The sequence below is a fragment of the Orycteropus afer genome, unplaced genomic scaffold, assembly GCF_000298275.1.
Source record: "Orycteropus afer afer isolate SDZICR_OR568_19922 unplaced genomic scaffold, OryAfe1.0 scaffold00085, whole genome shotgun sequence".
NCBI classification, from domain to species: Eukaryota; Metazoa; Chordata; class Mammalia; order Tubulidentata; family Orycteropodidae; genus Orycteropus; species Orycteropus afer.
The window spans coordinates 8,500,945-8,524,393 of record NW_006921672.1 but is presented as its reverse complement, the minus strand read 5'-3'; the positions used below and the strand labels follow the sequence as shown (position 1 = coordinate 8,524,393).

The window sequence follows — 23,449 nt, the reverse complement described above, 5'->3', positions numbered from 1 at the left end:
GCATCCATCAATACTGCCCCAGGGGCAGCCTATGAGCCAGTGAAAAAGGGCTTCTGTCTGAAGAAAAACCTTCTTAGAAGCACTGGGGCTAAGGAAGAATTAGCAGGAAACAGCAAGTGGCTCTGGCTCACTTGGTTGCTTGAATTAGCCGCTCTCATCTCACCCCACAACCCAAGCCCTCTAACATTACAGATCTCTTAATAGAGACCTGTTTTCACCAAGGCCTGATTGCTGCTCTGAAGCAAGATGCTGAGTTTCTAACCTTCTGATTCAGGGTTAGTCTGTTCATCTCCTGAGTTCAGTGTGGGCAGATGAAACTAGCAAAAGATGTTGTAGACTTTGGGTGGGCTACTTATTCTTAGGCTCATTTTCCTCATTAGTAAAGGGCACCTAACAACAAAAGGGAGGGAGTGTTACCATGATCTTCCCGTTCAGGTCTGTTATGGACTTCTGTGGAATCCACATGCTACCCTCAAGCTCTGTGAGGCCCCTGCCTCACTTCTGGCTCTATTACTTTAGGACCTCAAAGCACTTTCACCACACAGTTCCCCTCTCATGTCATTTTTATTTCCAGACAAAGGGAAATGACTCACCACAAAGTCACCTCAAGTGGGTGGGGTGGGGTATTACAAGCAAACAGGGAGTCCCTAGGGGCACCCCACCCCCAGGGCAACTCCTTTCCCTAGGGGTGTTCTTAGGGGGAGTAGAAGGAAAACGGGTCACATTTCCTTTCCTTTTCAGGACTTGGCCTGGGGCCCAAGGCAGCTTAAGCGCCTGACTCCGGAGAACTCTCCCACCCCTGCTTGTTGTCTCTCCCCGTGTCACCAATAACCTCGGGCCGAGGTCAACTCCGCAATCACGTGAAGCCCTCACGTTTGCAAGGTTTGCAGAAAGGGCCTGTTAGCTTTGATCTCCCAGGGAGCAGCCAAGCTTGCCAGTCACTCCCCAGGAATTCACATGCCCTTGCCATACAGGCTTTCCAAACACATCACCCTGACTCTTCAGCGCACTCCACCCTATTCTCAGCTCCTCCTCAGTCCCAGAAAGAGCTTTTTGCAAGACAGAAAGGAGGCGATACACGCACACCGCCCGCTTTGTCTGTGGACTACAAATCCCGAAAGTCTTGGCGTTGCGCAGGCGTACTCAGCTCAACGTGCCTGCTGCTGGAAAAGTGTGTCACTGGGGCACGAGGCGCTCCCTGGGATCACATGGTACCTACTCCAGTGCCGCGTGCGGCCCGGGAACCCTGGGCTGCTGGCGCCTGCGCAGAGCCTTCTGTCCCAGGGAAAGAGGCTCGGGCAAAAGGCGGCTGAGATTGGCAGAGTGAAATATTGCTGCTGAGGGAACGTAGCAGGACACACGTCTCGCCTCTTTGCGCCTGTATGCCTCTTTTCTCCCATCACCTACTTACTTCCTGGCTGCAACCTCTCCCCCTCTGGGACTTTTGCACCGGCAGTTCCAGATTCGCTACCCTGCAGCGCTGCGGAGCCTTCAGCCTCTGGCACTCCGTGCACTGCAGAGACCCGACCCTGCCTGCTACCTTCTAGTGAGAACTGCTGCAGGCTGATTTCCCTCACTCTCTGTCTCTCTGCTCTTCCCATGCAAAGCAGACCTACGTTGTCTCAGCGTCCTCCCCTTCTGCAGGGCTGCAGTCCGGTCACTCCAAGACCTTGCTGCAGGGTGTTCCGGATCCTGATCGCAAGCAGCGGGGTCCACTCCCCGCCCTCACCCAGTGCCCAAGGGGCGATAGCATCAATCGCAACCTCCAGTTTGCATCAAGGTCCAGTTTGAATGACCGCTCTCAGCTGGTGAAGACATGACGACCCTGGACTCCAACAACAACACAGGTACTGAGATTCCTTTAGTGCCGTCCTTTTTCTGTCACTGTCACCTTATAACAAGAAGAACTTTGTAAGGGACTGGGAAATGGTTTAGTCTGGGGGTTTGCTAGCGTGCTGAGGGGCCATAGGGTAGGATTTCTAGACCAGATTGCTTGGGCTGGGAATGTGCCCAGAGGTGCCCTCACTTCATAGTCGCAAAGCTCATTTGAGCTTGAAGGACCTGATTCCCCCAAAAAGGAGGAAATGGAGAACCGGTACGTATTGTGAGATGAACAGTTAAGGGTCCTGGAAGCTTTGGAGCAGTGTCCCGAAGCGCTTCCATCTGTCCACCCTCTGTGGCTGTAGGTTGCCTCACCTTTTCGGAAAGAGAACCCTCACCTTTCTCTCTTCCCCTTCCCCTAGTTTCTACAAACTCCAGGAAATGTGAGAAGCAGCAGGGCGGTTGGGACTCTGGGTAGGAAGGACTGGAGGTGAGAGCCTGGAGCCTGATCTCACTGGGGAATCCTCAGTGACAGTAGGGAGCGGCATTTGAGGAGTCCAGAGAGCGGTGCTCTGCCCGGGGGAGGGCACCTACAGCGCCCAGCGGCCAGGAGGGCTCACATGGCTGCGGAGCCAGGGCCACGTGCTGCGTTTGTTTTCATTCAGCAGAAGCCGTGGCCGCCACCCCATTGGTTATTGCCTCCCGGCCTCGTTACATAATGAGCTCCGCCCCTCTGGTCGCCCAGGCAACGCGTGTTCCCTCCTATCCTCCTCTGGGCGGTCTGGGCCTAGCTAACATTCTGAGCCCAACCCACCACTCGGGCGCCCGGGAGGGGCGGGACAGGGGCGGGGCTTCTGCTCTCAACTGACGGGAAGCGGAGGGGGCGGGGCCTTGAGTTCCGGGGTTCCTCGTTGGGGAGCCACGTGCAAGAGACACACGTGGAGCAGGGACGTGAGGCCGGCTGAGGGCCCAGCTCCCGCCCCGCCCGGCCAAGATCTGGGTGAAGCTGGGCTGACTCACCCACCGCCCCCGCCTGCCTCCTTTTCCTGTCCGCCTGCCTCTCCCACCTCATAACTGAGAGAGTAAGATGGGGCCATCCCTGACCTCTCCTGGCCTCATGTTTACACTCCTCCTGGGGGCCTCACAACTAGAAATCCTTGCCTTTAGCTCCTTTCCTCATTCTTGTGTCTGCATCCACTTCACTGTACTACCTTCAGACTCTGCTTTTTCACATTCCAAATAATTCCTGTTCTCCTAGTGTATCTTTCCTTAGTCCAGCAAGCACTGTCTTCCCTCCACCCTCACCAAACAAGTAGCAGTTTGCCTTCAACGGACTTTCCCAAAGCAACCACATCCCAGAATCATAACTAAATGGGTTTTAGGTTGTTTTCATCTTTCTTTTTCCCACAAAAAAAGGAAAACCGAGATCCAGAGAGGAGGGTTGACTTTCCTTAGGTCGCACAGCAAGTTGGTGTGATAGATCTAGATTTGGAACTAGAGTCTTTTGAGCATGCCTGTCACTTCCAGGTTCTAAGTCTAAGGTCTAACTCCCTTTTGGGGGATGGGTGAAGTAGGTCAAGTTCATTTACCACCAAATAAATAACCCATCTCCTCACTCCTACTGAAACTGTAGGAGCAGATCTGTTGTGCAACTATTTTACAGGGAGCTGAGTTCACCCTGACCAACCTTGAGCTATTTTAGGACCGTCCCTGCCCAGTTTAGTGTGTGTCAGTGGGTGAGCAAGACATGTGCCTCTGTAGACATGGTGGCATGGTGTGTGTCAGCTCACACGTGTCTTGGGATCCTCCCTTCTCTCACCCCACCCATGGCAGGCCAAGCTAGGTGCTTGGCAAAGGTGTGGTAGGAGGGTCACCTTCTCCTCCTGCTAATACCATGGGAACACAGCCACCTGGTTAGCAATCTAACAGAGGGCCAAAGTCTCTGAGTGGCCAGAGGGCCAAGGTCATTGTCACCAGGCTGGATAATTTGTACTTCACTTCAACCTCAGCAATTTGTATTGCTAAGTCCTTCCTGGGCTCAGAGGTAGAATCCATTCTGACTCATTTTCTTGGAGACCAGAGGCACCGGCCAGGCAGCTTCTTTCCCTTTAATACCTTCAGGTGTCTCCTAGTTTTGAGGGAATGTGACTAGATTCCCATTTCCTCCTGTAAGATCTCCACTTTCTTGTTTGCTAGCTGCCCCTCCTATCCCACCATGGCCTTATCACTGGAGTGGTCTTGGTGTTAAAAACTGGCAGCTATTTTTCAGAGAACTGGGTACTGCGAATGGTGCTCAGCTGCTCATCCCACCCTGCTCTGCCACTGACAACTAAGTCATGAGCTGCAGTGGACATTCCAGGGCAGAGGAGCACGTGTGTGAAATGCCCATGGGGGTCATGCCTCCAGGGGAGGTGCTTCACATCCAAGGCAGGCGCTGAATATGCACTACAAAGGGTCATGGGTATTGGTTGACCATGCCATGTCTAGTACAAATTGGGAGGTATTTACTGTGGTTCTTCTGAGATCCCCAATATTAGGTATACCATATGGTTAACACTTGAGTACTGAGCAGTGCTTTGGGAAGACAGGTGGGGGACGAGCAGAGTGGTGCCTTAGGACAAAGACCTCCAGGGGGCTGACACCCCCTTCCCTTGTATTCTTCCTCCAGGTGGTGTCATCACCTATATTGGTTCCAGTGGCTCCTCCCCGAGCCGCACCAGCCCTGAGTCTCTCTACAGTGACAGCTCCAATGGCAGCTTCCAGTCCTTGACCCAAGGCTGCCCCACCTACTTCCCACCATCACCCACTGGCTCCCTCACCCAGGACCCAGCTCGCTCTTTTGGGAACATTCAACCTAGCCTGAGTGAAGACTCCCCCTCTTCCTCTTCCTCCTCCTCCTCCTTTTATAATGGGAGCCCCCCAGGGAGTATACAAGTGGCCATGGAGGACAGCAACCGAGTATCCCCCAGCAAGAGCACCAGTAACATCACCAGTAACATCACCAGTGAGTAGACATCCAGATGATTCAAGGGAAGGATATGGCCAGGGCTAGGTTGGGATTTGGTTTTCATGTCACACAGTTAGTCCTGGAATCTACCCAGGCCTCAGGGATTCATCCTAGAGCTGCACCAACCCCTGTCCAACCCAGTCTGGTCATTCAAGTGCCTCTGGGTCCTGGTTCTCCTCCTCAGTTCTTCCCTCTCAGGATCTCCAGCCCAGAACACCTCTACCTCTCTAGCCACTCAAGTAGCCCTCTCCTGCTCACCCTTTGCTCATTCCTTCCACAGAGCTGAACGGCATGGTGTTACTGTGTAAGGTGTGTGGGGATGTCGCCTCAGGCTTCCATTATGGTGTGCACGCCTGTGAAGGTTGCAAGGTGAGGCGGGTTTGGGGTGAAGGCAGGGGCAGGTGACACTTCCCCAGGACACAGAAGCCAGGCCTAGACGGAGATGCTCACAAGCCGCTCCTGCCCTCCAGGGCTTTTTCCGTCGAAGCATCCAGCAGAACATCCAGTACAAAAAGTGCCTGAAAAATGAGAACTGCTCCATCGTCCGCATCAATCGCAACCGCTGCCAGCAGTGTCGCTTCAAGAAGTGTCTCTCCGTGGGCATGTCTCGAGATGGTGAGGCAGCACTATTGTCCCACAAGCATCCCTGCCCCTTTCCCCTTCCATCCACCCAAAGTTTCTGAATGAAAATTTAGTTTCTTTTTTTTTTTAAAAAAAGTGTAAAACCAAGACATATCACACTGGGTCTCATTTGCATGGGGAATGCCCGTATTTTACCCACTTGGGTAAACACACACATCTTTCCTATTGGTTCCTCGGCTATCCTACCCCAATCCCTCCCTGGAAAACCCCTTCAAAGGGTGTGGCCTGGCTGGCTTTAGTTGACTCAAAACCCCAGGCCTTCAGGGTCTTGCCCTTTCAGGAGGAAGGAAGAGAAGCACGTGGGTGTGTATGGGAACTTCCTGATGCTGTTCTCATCCTGTTACAGCTGTGCGTTTTGGGCGCATCCCCAAACGGGAGAAGCAGCGTATGCTGGCTGAGATGCAGAGTGCCATGAACCTGGCCAACAACCAGTTGAGCAGCCAGTGCCCGCTGGAGACCTCGCCTACCCAGAATCCTACTCCAGGCCCCACAGGCCTCTCGCCACCCCCAGCTCCAGCCCCCTCACCCCTAGTGGGCTTCTCCCAGTTCCCACAACAGCTGACGCCTCCCCGATCCCCGAGCCCTGAGCCAACAGTGGAGGATGTCATATCCCAGGTGGCCCGGGCCCACAGAGAGATCTTCACCTATGCCCATGACAAGCTGGGCACCACACCTGGCAACTTCAATGCCAACCATGTATCGGGCAGCCCTCCGGCCACAACCCCACATTGCTGGGAAAATCAGGGCTGCCCGCTTGCCCCCAACGACAACGCTATGGCTGCTCAGCGTCATAACGAAGCCCTGAATGATCTACGCCAGGCCCCCGCTTCCTACCCATCCACCTGGGCCCCTGGCCCTGCCCACCACAGCTGCCGCCAGCCCAACAACAATGGCCACCGTCTATGTCCCACCCACGTGTACCTAACCCCGGAGGGAGAGGCACCTGCCAACAGTCCTCGGCAGGGAAACGCCAAGAATGTTCTGCTGGTGAGGACACTGGGGGTGAGGTGGACAAGGGGCTGGAAGAATGGACTGAGCATAGGGTAGCTGGGTGTGGCTGCAGAAGTGTGGGGATGTACCCTTCCCATGGGAGGATGCCCTGTCCTGCACTCAGGGCTCTGCCTGGGAATTCCTAATCTCTACCTGGTGCCAGCTTGCTACTTTACCTTAAAAACCTATTCTCCAGGGCCTCAGTTCTTAGCCCAGGCAGACTGTGGGGCCCAGCCTTGCTGGATGAGTCTGTCTGAGCCAGCCTGGCTGACACTTCCCTCCCCAAACCCCTCTCCTTCTCTAGGCGTGTCCCATGAACATGTACCCGCATGGACGCAGTGGGAGAACCGTGCAGGAGATCTGGGAGGATTTCTCCATGTGTTTCACTCCTGCTGTGCGGGAGGTGGTAGAGTTTGCCAAGCACATCCCTGGTTTCTGTGACCTTTCTCAGCACGACCAGGTCGCCCTGCTTAAGGCTGGCACCTTTGAGGTGAGTAACCCTTAGTGCTCTCTGCTCTTGATCTTGGGAAGCATCTAGCAGAAGAGGCTAGATATCTAGGGTAGGAGGAGCTCTGAAAGGCTTTGGAACCCCAAAGTATCTTTGTCCTTAGGCGTTCTGACTAACGAATGAAGAGGATCCATTACAGTAAAGTAACAGCTTAGAGCGCATTGCTGTTCCCATTCTAGATAGAAACAAATTCACCTTGGTGATGTGCTTTGCCCGAGGTCACAGATGGTGATAATGCTGAGACTCAGAATCAGGCCTATTGGGCTCCAAGACCAGTAGCATGTTCCCCATCCTTCCCCATAGCCCTCCAATTGCCCATTCAGAAACTGCCCCACTCTTTACTGAGAAATCTAAGGTGGCACCATGAAACTCTTCTGAAACCTTAGGGGGGATTTGTTAAGTGCTCCTCCCATACCACCCAGGCTTACTGTGCCCACCCTTTAGGTGCTGATGGTGCGCTTTGCATCACTGTTCAACGTGAAGGACCAGACAGTGATGTTCCTGAGCCGCACCACCTACAGCCTGCAGGAGCTCGGTGCCATGGGCATGGGAGACCTGCTCAATGCCATGTTTGACTTCAGCGAGAAGCTCAACTCCCTGGCGCTTACCGAGGAGGAGCTGGGCCTCTTCACAGCAGTGGTGCTTGTCTCTGCAGGTAGGTCAAGCTCTCACCTGACCTGGGGGAGGAGGCGGACGCAGTTCAATTCAACACACCTTTTATGGAGTACCTACTCTATGCCAGGCCCTGCACCGGGCACTGGGGATACAGACATGATTAAGACACATTCTAGCTTGGGAGACAGACTCATGCCCAACTAATTATAAAACAGTGAGATAAGTGTCACAGTAGAAGCATGAACCAAGGGCTTTGGGAGCACAGACAACTATTTCTGCCTGGGGGAGCTGGGAAAGGAGGTGACACTTGAGTGGGGCTTCAAAGGACAAGTAAGATGTTGCCAGGCAGAGAAAGGGGGAAGGGCATCCCAGGCAGAGGGAACTACAGAGCCAAAAGCAAGGGAGCCTGGATATGTTGGGCCTGTTTAGGGAAGGGGAGTGGGCTTGGGGAGGGGAGGTGACCAGCCCTGCTGAGCCAGGCTCCCAGCAATCAGGCACCTCCTGCTCTGGGGGCAGAGGCCTGGGAGAAGGAGTCGAGCACCCTCCTTCTCCTTCCCCATGGGCCCTCCGAGGGGCTTCAGGGAGAGGCTGCCTTGCCGGCCAGGTCCTCGCAGACCTCTGGCTCCTCGTCAGAGGAGGAGCTGGACGAGGAGCCTGCCTCACTGCTGTCGTCTTCCCCACAGACCGCTCGGGCATGGAGAATTCCGCTTCTGTGGAGCAGCTCCAGGAGACGCTGCTGCGGGCTCTTCGGGCTCTGGTGCTGAAGAACCGGCCCTTGGAGACTTCCCGCTTCACCAAGCTGCTGCTCAAGCTGCCGGACCTGCGGACCCTGAACAACATGCATTCCGAGAAGCTGCTGTCCTTCCGGGTGGACGCCCAGTGACCCGCCCGGCCGGCCTTCTGCCGCTGCCCCCTTGTACAGAATCGAACTCTGCACTTCTCTCTCCTTTACGAGACGAAAAGGAAAAGCAAACCAGAATCTTATTTATATTGTTATAAAATATTCCAAGATGAGCCTCTGGCCCCCTGAGCCTTCTTGTAAATACCTGCCTCCCTCCCCCACCACTGAACTTCCCCCTCCTCCCCTATTTAAACCTCTCTCTCCTCCCCCCCACCCTTCTTCTCCAACCCCCTGACTTGTTCTGTTCCTGTCTCAAATCCAATAGTTCACAGCTGAACTGGCTTCTGTGGTTGTGTGCTCCTTTGGGGGGCGGGGCTGAGGGGAACCCTCTCCATCTGGTCAGTTTGTGGGGTTGGGACTCTGCCAGCAGATGGGAGGGCCCAGGGAAGCATCACACAAGTCTAAGGGGGGGGGGCGTGTGCTCAAGGGGGTTATTTTCATCATATATTTATTACATAAATATATAGTAAAATAGACGAGCAACAATTACCATAAAAATATCTTTCTTTAAAATCCTGACCCAAAACACAACGGGGTGAAAAATCGCACATAACAGACATACTGATTGTCAACGTGGGGCGGGAGTAGGAGCCCCCCCAAGTCACCCCTACCGGTCCCACCCCTCCCTGGGGAAGGGACCTACCTCCTTCCCTGTTTCTGGCCACAACTCCCCTCCCCCCACCCCAGCACCAGCTTCTCATACATTCAGTAGCGCCTCTGGGCAGTGCCCCCCTCCCCCGACCCAGGAGTTCCCAGGGCAGGAAGTCCTGTCCCCCTTATGGACGGTGTCTATGTCACACGCCCTGCCCTCTCCCAGCCCTGGAGACCCGCCACCAGGGGAAGGGGTAGGGGGCTCCTCCTCCCCCACCCTCCCCAAGTCTGAGCAGGGAGGAGGCTGGATGAGGTATGTGTGTTATGAGTGATGGGAGGGACAATACTGAGATGGAGAGGCGGGTGGTGGGGGCGGGGTAGTGGTCATGGCTCTGGGACCCCCTTGTCCTGGCCTGGCCTCCTCATCCTATTCCCAGTGGCCCCTCGTCCCACCAATACTGCACCTGCTGCCCCACCCTGCCTGCCCTAGTGCCCCGGGCCAATACTGGGGGAGGCCTGCTAAGCACCCATGTCAAGGCCATCCCCCTCATTAGCACCAATGGCCCCCAGGAGAGGGCCCTGTCCCCCACTTCCACAGCAGGGACTGGGACAGCTGCCTCTAGAGCAGGTGTGTGGCGCTCCTGAGTCTGCCTGGCTCCTCCCCCACCACGTGCACTCACTCACACACGCAGAGAAACGCACACATACACCCCACATCACCGAGAGTGAGGGGGGGAGGGTCAGGGGTGGAGTGGGGGATCACAGCTCATATGATGGGGGAGGGAGGGTTGGGAAAGGGGTTCCCAAACACCTATCAGAGACCAAGCCTCCTCAAGGCCTTTTTCTCACCACGTCTATGGCTGGGGATGGGATGCAAGGGGAGGGGTAGGGATGGTGGGATGAGGGAGACAGCAGACAGGAGTTCCACTGGGGCCCTGGGGCTGGCAGGAAGGTACACGAGGGCTTACCCATGGGACTGGAGTAATAAAGGGATCAGTACCCCAGGAAAGAGAGAGGAGAGAGACAGACAAAGACAGCACAGGAGCAGCACACTGGGCCCAAGAAGGGTGGGGCAGTCACATGCACAGCCAACACCAGATGTTGCTCCAGGCCCTCCACCCTGTGAGAACACCTAAACCAGGAGGGAAGGCCATTGCCCTGAGGGGCAGCATAGCTTCACCTTCCCTTGCATGCGTGTGTGCATTCGTGCGTGTATGTGTGCATGGATGTGTGCATGTGGGGGAGGGGCCGTGGCAGGCCTAGGGTCAGGGTGGGGTGGCAGGTTCCCCACTGCTTAAGACATGTTTGCCCCAATAGTGCAAAGCGCAGGAAGCCCTGGCACCCCTCCCCCACCCCCCTACCCCATTTCCCCATGGCTTCCGGGGGCATCTGTGTCCACCCATCCATCCCTGCCGACATGCAGCCCTGAGCCAGGGCCCTCTGGTCTGCTCTGGCCCTCCCCATCCTCCCCACCCCTCATCCCCCCCACAGGGCCATCTCCTCCATCTCTCTCTCCAGAGGAGTAGGCAATAGCCAGAGCGAGGAGGAGGAACACAGCTCACCTAAGTGCAGACCAACAGAGCACTCCTCACCAGGAGGGTGGGAGGTGGCTCAAGCCAAAGTCCCTGAATTAAAGAAAAGAAGAGGGGAAAGGGGTCCCTGGGGCAGAGGGGCGGCTGGCTTAAAGAGCTTCAAAGAAATGAGGAGCACCAACCTCCCCCTCCCCCAGGCCCCAACTAAGTGCCATTTATCTAAGCACCCCCCACTCTGGTGCCTGCCCATCCAGGGTCTGGTTAGTGCATTGCGTGGGAGTGGGGAAAAGGCGGGCAGAGGTGTTAGAGAGAGCCCAGAAGACAGATGGGAAACAGGGTCCTTAAGGGCCGGGGGCTCTGGGAGATCCTCAAGCACCCCCTCCCAAATGCAGCAGCATCTGGATTATAGTTAATACTGCAGGATGTGAGGAGGACGGGGAGCTTGAGCCACAGTCTTTCCTGTGTGGGTGCCAAGGTGGGAAGGGTCAGGGGGACAGGAGAAGGCCCCCGGGGCTGGGCACTTGAAAGGGGAGCTGTGCAGGTGGCAGGGCAGGCTGGTGAGGGGCCAGCTGGCATCCAGCATGAGAGGTAGATGGAACTCAGCGGGCACAAGTGGCAGAGAGCACAGGGAGGGCTGGGCTGGGCTAGGGGTGCCAAAGGGGCACAGAGGGAGGGGGCGGGACAAGGGGTGACCAGGACCCTGTTGTGTTAGCTCACAGCTCTGATCAGCAGCCCTACTGTTGGGGATCTGGTGTTGGGGGCATCTCCCTCTGATCTAGGGGGAGGAAGGGCAGCTCTCAAAGTGCATGGGGCGGGAAGGGGGTGTCCTCCCCTCTGGCCAGCCTTGGTTAATAACTTAATATCATCTCTCTCTCTCTCTCTCTTGCTCGCTCGCTCTTTTTTGTTTTTTTCTGTCTAGTTTTTCTTCATTTATCTTCTTTTCCCCTTGCTTGGTTTCCAAAGTGCAGTTAGAATGACTATAATTTTTAACCTCCAGTAGAGGAGCCAAGCCACGCCTTTCTTTGCACCCAGGCATCTGGGGAAGTAGAGAGGCCCCCAGCCTGAAGGGGGAGCCTAGCCACGAAACTGGGGGTGGGGGTAGGGGGCTCTCTCTTGCATGTGTGTAGAGGGTGAGTTGAGGGCATCTTCCCCCATCCCACCTTCCTATTTCTCCTACAATCAAGATGGCTTGTCCCCTCTTAGTTCTTCCTCCCTTCCCCTACCTTATTAGAGGATGGGGTCCTAGGAACTGCAGGACATGGTCTCCCCAGCCCCCACACTGTCCTCCTTTTCATAGCAAGTTCATTTGTTTGCCCTGTCCCAGGGCTGGAGGGTCTGAGGAGGGACCTGGGCAGTGCGGGGGTGTGTGTGGGAGCTGAATCTATCCGAGGATGAGAGGAAGGAGAGAAGAGGTGTGGGGGGGTCTCCCTCATCCCCCAGCTCGGCCCCTTCTCTCCAGGCTCCTCCCCACCAGCTCCGCACACCCTCTGGCCGCCTGAGGCTTTAGACTTCCTGATCCTCAAAGACCTCGAGGAAGAGAGGGGGAAAGAGTTCGGTGGGGCACTCGACTTTCATGTGGAGGAAGCGGCTGGCGTGGCAGGCCCCGATCATGCGGAGGTCAGTCACCTTCATCAGCAGCTTGGGCCAGAAGTGCGGAATGTTGTGTTTGCGGTGGTTGACGTAGTGCTCAAACGCCAGCAGGTATGCCTCCTGACTCTTCTCGATCTTGTCCACACACAGCAGGCCCGAGCGGTCTGTGGGGAAGGAAGGGCGTGAGGGGGGAAGTGACTGAGGGACTGGGAGACCAGCGGGGGAGGCTCAGAGACTGAGCTTAGGAACTAAGGCTAAGAGAGGGGCGTTGAGGGGACCAGGGTTATACAGGCTACAGAGAGAAGACAAAGACAGAGGTGGACCTGGGAAGAGTGAGAGAAAATTAGGAGACTGAGGAGAGCTAGGGGACAGAGAGGGGCGGGGGTGGTCAGAGAGGTAGGTGGGAAGCAGAGGAGCAGAAGGGGATAACAGAGGGGAGACTGGGGATAAGAGACAGGACTGACAAGGAGGGGTGAGTGACAGAAGGTGGATGGGAGAAAGTGGGAAATGGGTACAAGGTATGGTTACGGGTGACAAAGAGGGCTATGGGGCAAAGAAGGTATAGGGGACAGAGGGGCAGGACTGAGGGTTAAGAGATGAGGCTAGGGAGCAAAGCAGAGAATGAGTGGCAGAGCAGGGGATAAGGGGCAGAGATGGGGTTGGATGATAGAGAAATCAGTCTGGGAGACAAGACAGCTGACTAGGAGGAGGACAGAGAAGCTGAGAGCAGAGAAAGACTATAGGATTAAGAAACAAAGAGAGCAACAGGCCTAGGGTGCAGCCAAACTCTGGCTCTCTGGAAGCTTCTGAGCTCTCCCAACCAACTGGCAGGTACCTGTTGACATTAGCAGCACAGCCTGCAGCAGAGCCACTTCCGTGTCATCCAGATTAAAGGCAGAGAGTGACTTGCCCAGTTCAAAGATGGCGTCGGAGACTACGCCCAGGCCGCCATTCTTGAGCTGCTCCCTCTTGACAGCCATTTCCCCACTCAGCGTCAGGGTGTCACTCTCGGGGTCATAGCGGACAGCCGCTCGCAGGGACATGATCTCCATGCAGCACCCCTTCAGGAGGATGATCTGGTCTTCGCAAGGCAGCTGCAGAGTGACAGGGCCACAGGAATGTTCAGCACCCCCACCACGTTTCTGGGTCTCCCCTTTGGGTGCCCTTGGGAACTACAAGGCCAGCCAGGCCACCTCTGGCTTCAGCTAGTAACATGCACACTTAACCTTGTGCTGGGCTAAGTATACTTACAAATTCATTTAATCTCACAGTAACACCTATGACTTAGAGCCCATCATTATCCCCACTGTGCAGATGAGGACACAGGTCTGGGAGGTTAGGGAACTTGGCCAAGGTCACACAGCTAAGAGGACAACCTGTCTCCAGAGCTGTTGTTAATTGCTGTCGAGTCAATTCTGACTCATGGCAACCCACGTGTGCAGAGCAGAAGTGCTCCATAGGGTTTTCAAGGCTGTGATCTTTTGGAAGCAGATCACCAGGCCTGTTTTCTGAGGTACTCCTGGGTGGGTTTGAACCACCAACCTTTTGGCTAGTATTTGAACAGTTAACTGTTTGTACCACCCAGAGACCCTGTCTCTTTAAAATGAGGAAACCTTTAAGGCTGCCTAGACTTACAGTAGGAGCTCTGGTAGCATAGTACCTAAGGTACTTGACTGCTAACCAGCAGGCTGGTGGTTCAAACCCACCAGCCACTCCTCGGAAGGAAAGTTGGGCAATCTACTTCCATAGAGATACCACCTCTCCTCAGAAACCCAAGGAGAGGTCGCTATGAGTTGGGTCTGACTCGACAGCACATAACAACAACAACAGACTTACAGTAGCCACATAGGTCTGAGGGGAAGGCTCGGCGCTTGAAGCCAGCTTGTTCCTTAGGGATCAGCTGTACCAGTGTGTGTGTGTATGAGTGTGTGTGTTGTGGTGTATGTAAACCAACAGGAATTTTTCCCTGTCTTGAGAACCTCCAATGAGCATCTGCTGGGACTGGGTGACCTAGGGAGCAGCCCCAAATTCCCTCTATGTCCCTCCTCCCATCTGCCACTCACCTCGGAGAACATGGGCAGTTTTTTGGCAAAGTCCACCACACGGGTGATGGCCGGGGTGATGATCTTGGTAAACTCGCTGAAGGCCTCGAGGTCCACCTTGTCTCCATCTGGCATTGAGACGATGGGTGACTGGCCAATGTCATCCGGCTAGAGGGAGAGATTGGGGTCAGCTGGGGCTGCAGACCCCTTCTAACCTCTCACTGAGGCTCCCTGCCCACCAGGGGGAGCTCCAAGGCAGCTTGGGGAAGAGGCATTGCTGGTACTGGGCATTGTGGTGTCCCAGCCCTAAGGCTTTTCCTTAGCCCGCCTTCTGGAAGTTGGCTAATGATAACAATGATGGTAACAATGGTTGTTGTTGTTGTTGTTGTTTGCCGTGGAGTCGGCCCGACTCATAGCGACCCCTCCTTGGGTTTCCGAGGCAGTATCACTACGGAAGTAGGATTGCCCAACCTTCCTTCCGAGGAGTGGCTGCTGGGTTTGAACCGCCAGCCTTCTGGTTAGCAGTCAAGTGCCTTAGGCACTATGCTACCAGAGCTCCTGGTAACAATGGTAGTAGCAATAATAATAACAACAGTGGTAACAGCAGCTATATTTATTCCATACGTAATATGTGGCTCAGCATTAAGCTCAATGTTTTACATATATCATCTCCTTTAATCCTCACTACAACCTTATATAATTATGACCATTTCACTGATAAAGAAACTGATACACAGCATTAGTAAGCCCAAGGTCACAGAACCAGTCAATAGTAGAACCAGGATTTGAACCCAGGCAATCTGACTCCTGACTGTTATACCCACATCTGTTTGGTATCAGAATTCATGCTTTTAGCGTACTGTTCCACCTCTTGGCATACTCCACCAGAAACCAGCACCAGCTTTCAGCCCTCCCTCACTATATACAAACCCATCTCCTCCCAAGCTGATCATTCCATTGGCACTTGGTTTTGCCAGGGCCTAACACAGTGCCTAAGGAGTTCTGGGGGTGCAGTGCCTTAAGGCATCTGACTGCTAACAAAAAGGTTGGCGGTTCAAACCCACCAGCTGCTCTGCAGAAGGAAGATGGGGCACTCTACTTCCGTTAAGAGTTACTGCCTTCGGGGGGTCGCTGTGAGTTGGAACTGACTCGATGGCAGTGAGTTTGGTTCTTGTTTTAACATAGTGCTTGGCACCCAGTAGGTGCTCAAAAATACTGTTAAGATGACTGGATCCTTCTCTTTCAAGTCACTGTGCACAGGAAAAAAAGGAAGAAAGGCAACCCCTGCTCACTGGAAATTCGATGAGGAAGGCAAGACTCCTCCAATTGGATGAAGGTGGCAACAACACATACACAAGTGTACCAAATTAGGCTGCCAAGGTATGGAAAGTGTCAGCTTTGGGTTGAACTAAGAAGGTTTCCTGGAAGAGGCAAGATTCTGAACCAGGGCTCACTGTCCTCTCTCTGCCCCTCGGCTACTACCCTTTCCTCCATGTTCCTTTTCTCCTTACCAAGAATTTTCGTCTCTGCTTCCAATGGCTGCCCTGGGCATTAGTGCTGCGGTGGGCCTCTGTCGCCACGTGGATCAGGTCCCACTCCTCAGGAGTGGGCTCTGGCCGCTGCTGTAGTGATCGGATCATCTCCTCCTTCCGCCGCCGCTCCCGGTTCTGCTCAATCAGCTTGCGCTTGGCCACTCGCTTCGAGTCATCTAGAACCACTGTCAATGGAGACACGATGCCCTCTGCGTGGCACTCCCCACCCAGGACCTCATTTTTCTCCTCTTCTTGGTGCATGGCGTGGGAAGACCCAGGGCCAGAGAGTTAGGTGACTTCCCCAAGTCACCTAGCAATTGGGTAGCACAACCTGGATCATGACTAATCACCGGGCCATACCTTGACCTCCAATTTGGGCTGACCCAGAAGAAAGAACCCAAATGCTATGCTCTGGTCTAATAGGTTATGGTGAAAATAGCCAGCCATACAGTGCTAGGATCATTCAAAGAATGGGCAATAGCGGACCATTATTGAGTTACTAGAAAGCCCTGCCACCCACACCCCCAGAAGTCAGGAACACTGTGCTAGAGTGGGGTGCTCAGGAGTTCTTTCTATCCAACACCTCTCTCTCTAAGGTCCTCTACTACGTGGTGCAAGGCAGGTGGGCAGTGGGGTCCATACTTGGGTCTCACAGAGGAACCCTCTCTTTCCTTTTCCCCAGGGATGAGGACAGCAGGGACCAAGACACCAGATGCTCTATCCTTAACCTGGCCTGGATTGGCACTCTGCCTGAGGGCACCCGGGAAGGGAGCTGCCATCCCTGAGCCCACCCCTACCCCCCCTGCCTGGCCCACCGCCCTCCCCGCAGGCCCCTTACAGTCCATGGCCATGCCCACAGCAATGCACTTCTTGAAGCGGCACAGCTGGCACTGATTGCGGGTGATCTTGTCAATGACACAGCAGCTGTCATATTTGCAGGAGTAGGTGGGATGGAGGTTCTTCTGGATTGTGCGGCGAAAGAAGCCCTGGGGTGGGGGGAGACAGAAGTAACATGTTGTGATCCTTACCTCCCCTTCCTGAATCAACCATGCAGTTTACTGGAGGTGGCAGGGGCAAGACGAGTGAGGGGACCTGGTGACACAGCCAGTCCAGGATCACTGGGCTCTGCCAGGCCAAGGGACCTTAGAAATGAGTGCCCTCAGGCCTCAAAACGTGGGTAGTGATGGTGGCAGAGGTAAGAATGATGACTGCAATGGAGATATTTGAATCTGGGGATGGTGTAAGGTGCCATGAGGCCCAAAGAAATTGGCACTTAGGATGTCCAATTAATACCTTATCTTCCATCTTGCTGAACTGACTCTAAAAACAAGTGACCCCCACAAAAAAACATCTTTCAATAAGTTGCCAGTTTCCTATGCAGGTGGAATTCATGAAATAGGGAGACCTATAAAATTAAGGAAAGATATTGGGTATATAAGCTCTGTTGTTGTTATGTGCGTCAAGTTGGACCCGACTCACAGCGACCCCTCCTTGGGTTTCCAAGGTGGTATCACTACGGAAGTTGATTGCCCAATCTTCCTTACGAGGAGTGGTTGGTGGGTTTGAACTGCCAGCCTTCTGGTTAGCAGTCAAGGGCCTTAGGCACTACGCTACCAGAGCTCCTACATAAGCTCTAGTAGCTTTAAATGAAAAATGTCTATTATACATATATGTATCATGTTTAGTCCTTGCCTTAAAGGAAAAACCTCAAGAATTAAGATGGTAGTAGTTATGCAAAGAACTAATATTTCATGAATGCTTACTATGTGCCAAGCACTATAAGCCTTTTTATATGCCATTCAATTGTGAGGTAGGAACTGTTATTGTTCCATTTAATAGGCTAACAAATTGAAGCTTAGAGAGATGAAGGAACTTGCCCAAAATCACAGTTAAATGGGCAGCAGAGCCATAGCTGGGCCTCAGATATGAGACAGCAAGGTCTGAACTCTGGATTCTGGGGTCCATTAAAATCATCAATGGTAACTGCCCAAAATGCAGACTCCTAGGACCCCCTCCAGATCAACAAAAGCAGACTCCCCAGGAGTAGGGCCAAGGCATCTGTCTTTTCAAGATGCCTCCTGGGGATTCTGATGTCCTTGGGTGTGAGGATCCTCCCTTTATGCTACACTACTTGTATTACTTTCAGGAACACGGCTAGGGAACGCTAAATCCCTGGTGGTCTTGGTGTGGCTGATACTAAGTAGTTCTGTTTCCTGGAAGGGCCCACATTTTCAGGAAGTGGTGATCCTGGAAAAGCCATGTAGGCTGAAATTACCAAAGCAAAATCTAATTATGCTTCCCCAAGTATGTCCCCTCTACCCAGGGAGAAAGTATCTGCCTTCCTCTTCTCCTCTGTGCCCTCACCCCCCCCCCCAGCATTGGTTCTCACCCTTTTGGGTACAGAAGCAACTAGGGAGCCCAGTAGAAGGCAGATTCCTGGACCCCACCACAAGAGATTCTGATTAAGGGTGGGATGGGGCCTGAGAATCAGCACTTTAACTAGCACTCTACAGAGGTGGTCCATGAATCACATTTTGAAAACACTGATATTTGTTTCCAGTCTGTCTCTCTCTGACTTGAGGGTAGAGCATATGCTGCATCCTTACATCTAACAGAGCCAGGAATACTCAAGGGGTGGAGGACAGCTGACATTTATTGGGTGTTTCTTATATACCTGGCACTGTTTTAAGCACTTCATGTGAATTATCCTATTTCATTCTTAACACCCCTATGAGACAGTCAGTATGGTTATTCCTATTTTACAGGTGAAGGAATTACAGCTCAGAGAGGTTAAGCAAGTTACTTATGAGTGCCACAGCAGGGATTATGCATGAATGAACAAACGAAAGAATGAATGAATGAGTGCGTGCAAAAAGAGAACTGATGGTGTAACAGATGGCTGTGAGGTTACGTGTTTATAGAGCCTGTCTGTCCTGCCAGGTGCTGAGGGCCTTAAAGGAAGTGAAGTGGGGGCTCAGGTGGTGGGGGAGGGGAGGAGCCAGCTGGTCCATACCTTGCAGCCCTCACAAGTGATGCAGCGGTAGTGATAACCGGTGGCCTTGTCCCCACACACGACACACTGCTCGTCTTTGTCCAGGTAACTAGGGATATACCCTGGGAGGGAGGAAGGGAGGGAGGCTAGCAGGCATAGCTTGGGGCCTTAGTAGAGAGGATCCTGTACCTTTCCCATCACCCAAATTTTCCTTTCTGACCATGCCCTCACCCAGCTTCCCTGAAGGATTTTTTGTCTGCAAGTAGAATCTTGGAGACATAACGGAGGTCATCCTATCCATTCCCTGCTGACAGGAGTTGGAGTCAACTGGATAGCAACCGGTTTTTGGTGTTTTGTTTTGTTTTTTAAAATGAATATAGAGAACCCCAATTCTTCTGACTGTCCAATCTGGGCTCTTCTCTTGCTGCCTTACTTTCCAAGGGGCAGGGGATGGGGGAGAGGAAGAAGCAAATATCAGTGGCTCCTCTCGGGAGAGTGCAGTCCTATGGTTCGTCCATCTGGGCTCTGATTCTGCTGGGGCCTCAGCAAGGGAGTTGTAGGAGAAGAAAAGGGGGCCCTCCTGACCCAATCCATCCTCAAAGGCTGGCTCAGCCTCCACATCACCCTCCTGCTGCTGGATAAGCCTATCCCAAGCCCTCTAAGAGGTCTCCCCTCCCCCAGAAGCTGCTGGTGCATGCCAGACCCAGAAGAGGCCTGGCCTGCTTTGGTGGGGCTGGGAGCAGGGAAGAAGGGCACACTCAGCCCAGCTCACCTGACATGCTGGTTTTCAGGGAACATTGGCCGTTCTTTCTTTTTCGCTTTCCATCTGGTGACCTGGCACTGGATGGGGGCAAAGTAGGTGGAATCACAGAGCAGCCCTTGGGAAACCCCTTTCTCATCCAAAATGCTTATACAATCCCCCAGCCTGTGTCCTCATTCTACCCCCACACCCCCAAGTCAGCTGACAAAGCTGAGAAGGGTCCTGTATCTGGAAGCTACAGGGAAGAGAGATAAGGAGCTTGGCTGGGGCATAAGCATGTTCCAGGGCCCCAACACACACATGCACACACATTATAGAACCTTAAGCGCCATAGTGTGTAATCTACAAGACATCCACACGTGTCAACCTTTAGTATATAACACAAATGCTGAAAGCGTCCTTAGGACGTGCTTAAAGCTATATAAGCTTTAGAACACACACACACATACACATGCAATATAACAGCAGCACATACAAGTAACTACATCGCCGTCAGTACAAATCCAATGATGAATAAGTTCCAGAATCTACAGACCTAGGTAATTGTTAGGACATTCTCAAATGACTTATATGACCTCTAGGATCCTCTCATGTGTTACATAACCCTCTGGACAGGCACCTAATAATACCATCCCCCCTCTTTCCAGTGTGGATATGTTGCTTGATTCCCAGGTCATGTTTAGGGGTTAAATAACCCACAGTGATTGAAAACATGCAATCCCTAGTTCCTAGCATCTAGAACCAAGAATGGGAGAATGGGAGAATGGGAAAGGCCTTCCAGAATCACCCTGTCCATGGCCTTCATTTAACAGACCAGCAAATAAGGTCCCACTTGAGCTTGGCGACAGCATGCAGTAGAGTCAGAGCCAAGACAAGGACCCTGAGCCCTTGCATTCAAAGTATTAGCAACCATCCTCCACTGCACATACATGGCACCCCAGTGTTCCACATACATGTTACATAACCCTGCACACACAGGTTACATAAGCCCTTCTACATGCACGCATAGCTCGTACAAACTTCCACACCCACCCTGGCATGTGGCATAGCGCAGGGCCCCTCCTCCTGGAGCCTGATGCAGCTCCCAACACACTGACACAGTGACCTTGGCCAGGGTCACAGTCACAGACAGCCCTGTGCTCCATACCCCCTGGGGATTACCCGTCTTGTTCCTACACGGCTGGAGGGTCAGGTCTCCCTCTAGTCTCCCGGGTGGGGTGTGGGGAGGAACTCTGGGCCACCTAGGCTCCAGCTGAGCTGGCTGGCTTCTTCTGAGATTACCTGACTTGAAGCCATTGGGTGCAGTCCCATGGACAGCCACAAGGTGGCGCAGGGACTTGGGGGAGGGGAGAGTGGGGGGGGAGGGGCTGCAGCCCTAGGAGGACGGGAACAGGCATTCCCGCCTTTCTCCAAGCCTTAGGGGCGGACTCTCTCAGACCTACAGAAGTCTGGGCAGGGAGGTGCAGGCACTGCAAGTCAGAGCTGCACTAGGACAAGCCAGATCTTCCTTCTCAGTCTTGCCTGGGGTGGGGTTTTGGGGGAGGGGGGTACCTTGAGGGCCCTACCCAAGGGCAAGACCCACCCACTTCCTCCACCCCTCCAGGGACCCAGTCTTGGGCCCCAGGGTTTTGCCTGGCCAGGCCCGCTGGCCTCCTGGCTCAGGATCTGGTCTCCTAGGCAACAGCCACACTGCTCCTCAGAGCACCCCTCCCCCACCCTTTCTTTGGCCATAGGCACAGGCTGTACCCAGCTCCCAGGGCACTGTGCCAACTAGGGCAGAGCTCTGTGCCACTTGGTGGGGATGAGAGAGGCAGAGACCCTCTGGGCTCCTCTGGGACAATGCAGAGCACAGGTAATCCATCCCTACTTGTGTGTGCAGTTCCCCCACGTGTGGGCAAAACCTTCTCCCTTGGCATGTGCTCTCTCCTTCCTGGGAGGAGCTTCATGGTAGCACCCGCCCTTGCCCATGAACAAGGAAGAGTTTGTGGGGCTCCCAATAGGCTCCAAATATAAATGTGAGCTGTGACCAATAGCTACTGGTGCATGTGCCCTGAAATGTCATGCTACACGTACCAGGGCCTGTGGACAACACACTTGTGGTCAGACGGTGGATGGGCTGGCAGCGGAGAGAGGAAGGTGGCAAAGCCATTTGGATCACTATGGTCAGGTGAGGGCAGCAGTAGCAGAGGGGACACTGGAGAGCACTTGAGACTGTCCAGTACAGTCAAGGGTACAGCCATGTGCCTACTACTTGACTCCTCTGCTCTATATCACGAGTATATGATATGGGCATCTCTCAACCCAGGTGCCTACTTCCCTGCCACATCTGAACATGACCTCATTTCCCGGGCAAAGGTAGGCAGCATGTTTGCTGGCCTCGAGTCCACCCTGCAGAGGTACTAAAAGGCCCAAGCTCAGTTCTTGTCAGGGAGGCCCTATGCCCAGCTAGGTGACCATGCCTGCTGCTGGGGCCATTACCTGTTCTCCTCTGGGTCTGACCCACACTCCAGCTTGCTTGGCTTCTGTTCCATTCACTTCAATTCCATCCAGGATGCACTCCAGCACGCCAAGAGACTGGGGTGGGCACACGGGCCCCCCCGGCACACCCACAGGCCACCCACCCCCCACCACCCAGGCCCTAGGGCACAGCACCCATGGTGCCCGCCTCAGCACTTGGCCTTCACACCATGCCCTGTGCCCCAGGGGGGGCGGGCAGTGGGAGGGGCCAGAGAGTGGCAGGTGGGAGGGCTGGGGGGGTGAGCTGAAGCTGTTGGAGGTGTCCTGGGCTGGGGCTCAGGGAGTAGGTTGAGAGTCTTGTCCGGTCCTGAAGTCCCTGTGGAGAGAAGAGAGAGAAAGGGGTAAGTGCCATTGTGGGGGATTCCTTCGGTAGTAGCAATTTGGGTTCTTGGGGTCCACAACAAGATGATGAAGGACATGGTGGGCAGGCACAGGAAGCCTGGCTGTGCTCCCGCCAGGAAAGATGAGGTTAATGTCTTAGATGAGCAGCCATAGCAGGCAAGGTTGGAGACCTACGTTCTGAATTCCAGAGATGGGAAGGGATGGGGGGAAGAATGCTGTAATTTGTGTACCATATAATCTGTCTCAATCCTCATATTCATCCAAGTGTCAGGCCCTTAATAAGCATCTATAAACATTAGCTCTTATTACTACCCTTCTTGCCAAGCTTCCCCAAAACTCATCAATATTATAGGGCAAGAGGGGACTAGGGATGAGCAGTTTTCAGCCTAGGCATGGGGAACAGCAGTAAGAGTAAGGTATGAGGGTATGCAGGGCCCATGGATGGCCATCTTAGTATCTTGTGTGTGTGCAGGTGTGTGTGCATGTGTGTGATTTCGGTGAAAGTTTACAGACCAAATTCATTTTCCATACAGCAGTTGATACACATTTTGTTTCATGACATTGACTGCAATTCTTCATAATGTAACAGCTCTCTTCCCACTTCCTCCCTGTAGTTACATCTTCCCTGTGTCCTTCTTTCCTATGCATTTCTGCCCCCTGAGCAATCTCCCTGTGCAAATACTGTCCTTCTGTTCTCCCATGATTGATCATTCTAAGAAGTGTATCTACCTGATGTAAATGTTTACCCTATATGCCTGTCTATTGTTTGGCTGGAAGCTATGGGAGTGAGTTCAATTCCAGACCTGTAGGGTAACTAAGGGCCATAGTCTCAGGGGTCTCAACAGGCTCTATCAGACCTGTAGACCTGGTCTTTTTTTTTTTTTTTTTTAATGATTTTGTATTTTGTTTTGCATTGTTCTCGCACTCTATCCAGGATCTCTCCATCTTAGTATCTTAAGGAGAGAGATATTGACAGCAGCGGGGAGCTGACCACCTGCTGCTGGTCCAGCTATGACTCTTCAACCCTGGCCCCTCAAGGACTCCAGAGCTTCCCATACAAGGTCATA

At 53.6% G+C, this 23,449-nt stretch overlaps 2 protein-coding genes across 2 annotated transcripts; one reads left to right on the top strand and one right to left on the bottom strand.

Moving 5' to 3' along the window:
* Positions 1-1,816: 1,816 nt before the first annotated feature.
* NR1D1 (nuclear receptor subfamily 1 group D member 1) lies at positions 1,817-8,466 on the top strand. Its single transcript, XM_007942060.2, has 8 exons — positions 1,817-1,847; positions 4,490-4,813; positions 5,109-5,197; positions 5,299-5,443; positions 5,817-6,457; positions 6,765-6,950; positions 7,413-7,623; positions 8,267-8,466. The coding sequence occupies exons 1-8, from the start codon at positions 1,817-1,819 to the stop codon at positions 8,464-8,466; spliced, it is 1,827 nt and encodes a 608-aa protein (XP_007940251.1).
* A 3,644-nt stretch (positions 8,467-12,110) lies between these two features.
* On the bottom strand, positions 12,111-22,054 carry THRA (thyroid hormone receptor alpha). The gene is made up of 8 exons (XM_007942062.2): positions 22,002-22,054; positions 19,536-19,603; positions 18,785-18,885; positions 16,610-16,757; positions 15,751-15,956; positions 14,261-14,407; positions 13,033-13,291; positions 12,111-12,361 (listed from the first exon to the last, which is right to left on the bottom strand). The coding sequence occupies exons 1-8, from the start codon at positions 22,052-22,054 to the stop codon at positions 12,111-12,113; spliced, it is 1,233 nt and encodes a 410-aa protein (XP_007940253.1).
* Positions 22,055-23,449: the final 1,395 nt, after the last annotated feature.

Coding starts and splice junctions, on each gene's coding strand:
- NR1D1 (XM_007942060.2), top strand. CDS start 1,817: ATGACGACCCTGGACTCCAACAACAACACAG. Junction 5,198..5,298: donor ACGCCTGTGAAGGTTGCAAG/GTGAGGCGGGTT, acceptor CCTGCCCTCCAG/GGCTTTTTCCGTCGAAGCAT. Junction 6,951..7,412: donor TTAAGGCTGGCACCTTTGAG/GTGAGTAACCCT, acceptor CCCACCCTTTAG/GTGCTGATGGTGCGCTTTGC.
- THRA (XM_007942062.2), bottom strand. CDS start 22,054: ATGGAACAGAAGCCAAGCAAGCTGGAGTGTGGGTCAGACCCAGAGGAG. Junction 16,758..18,784: donor TCACTTGTGAGGGCTGCAAG/GTATGGACCAGC, acceptor CCCCCACCCCAG/GGCTTCTTTCGCCGCACAAT. Junction 15,957..16,609: donor TGTGGGCATGGCCATGGACT/GTAAGGGGCCTG, acceptor CTCCATTGACAG/TGGTTCTAGATGACTCGAAG.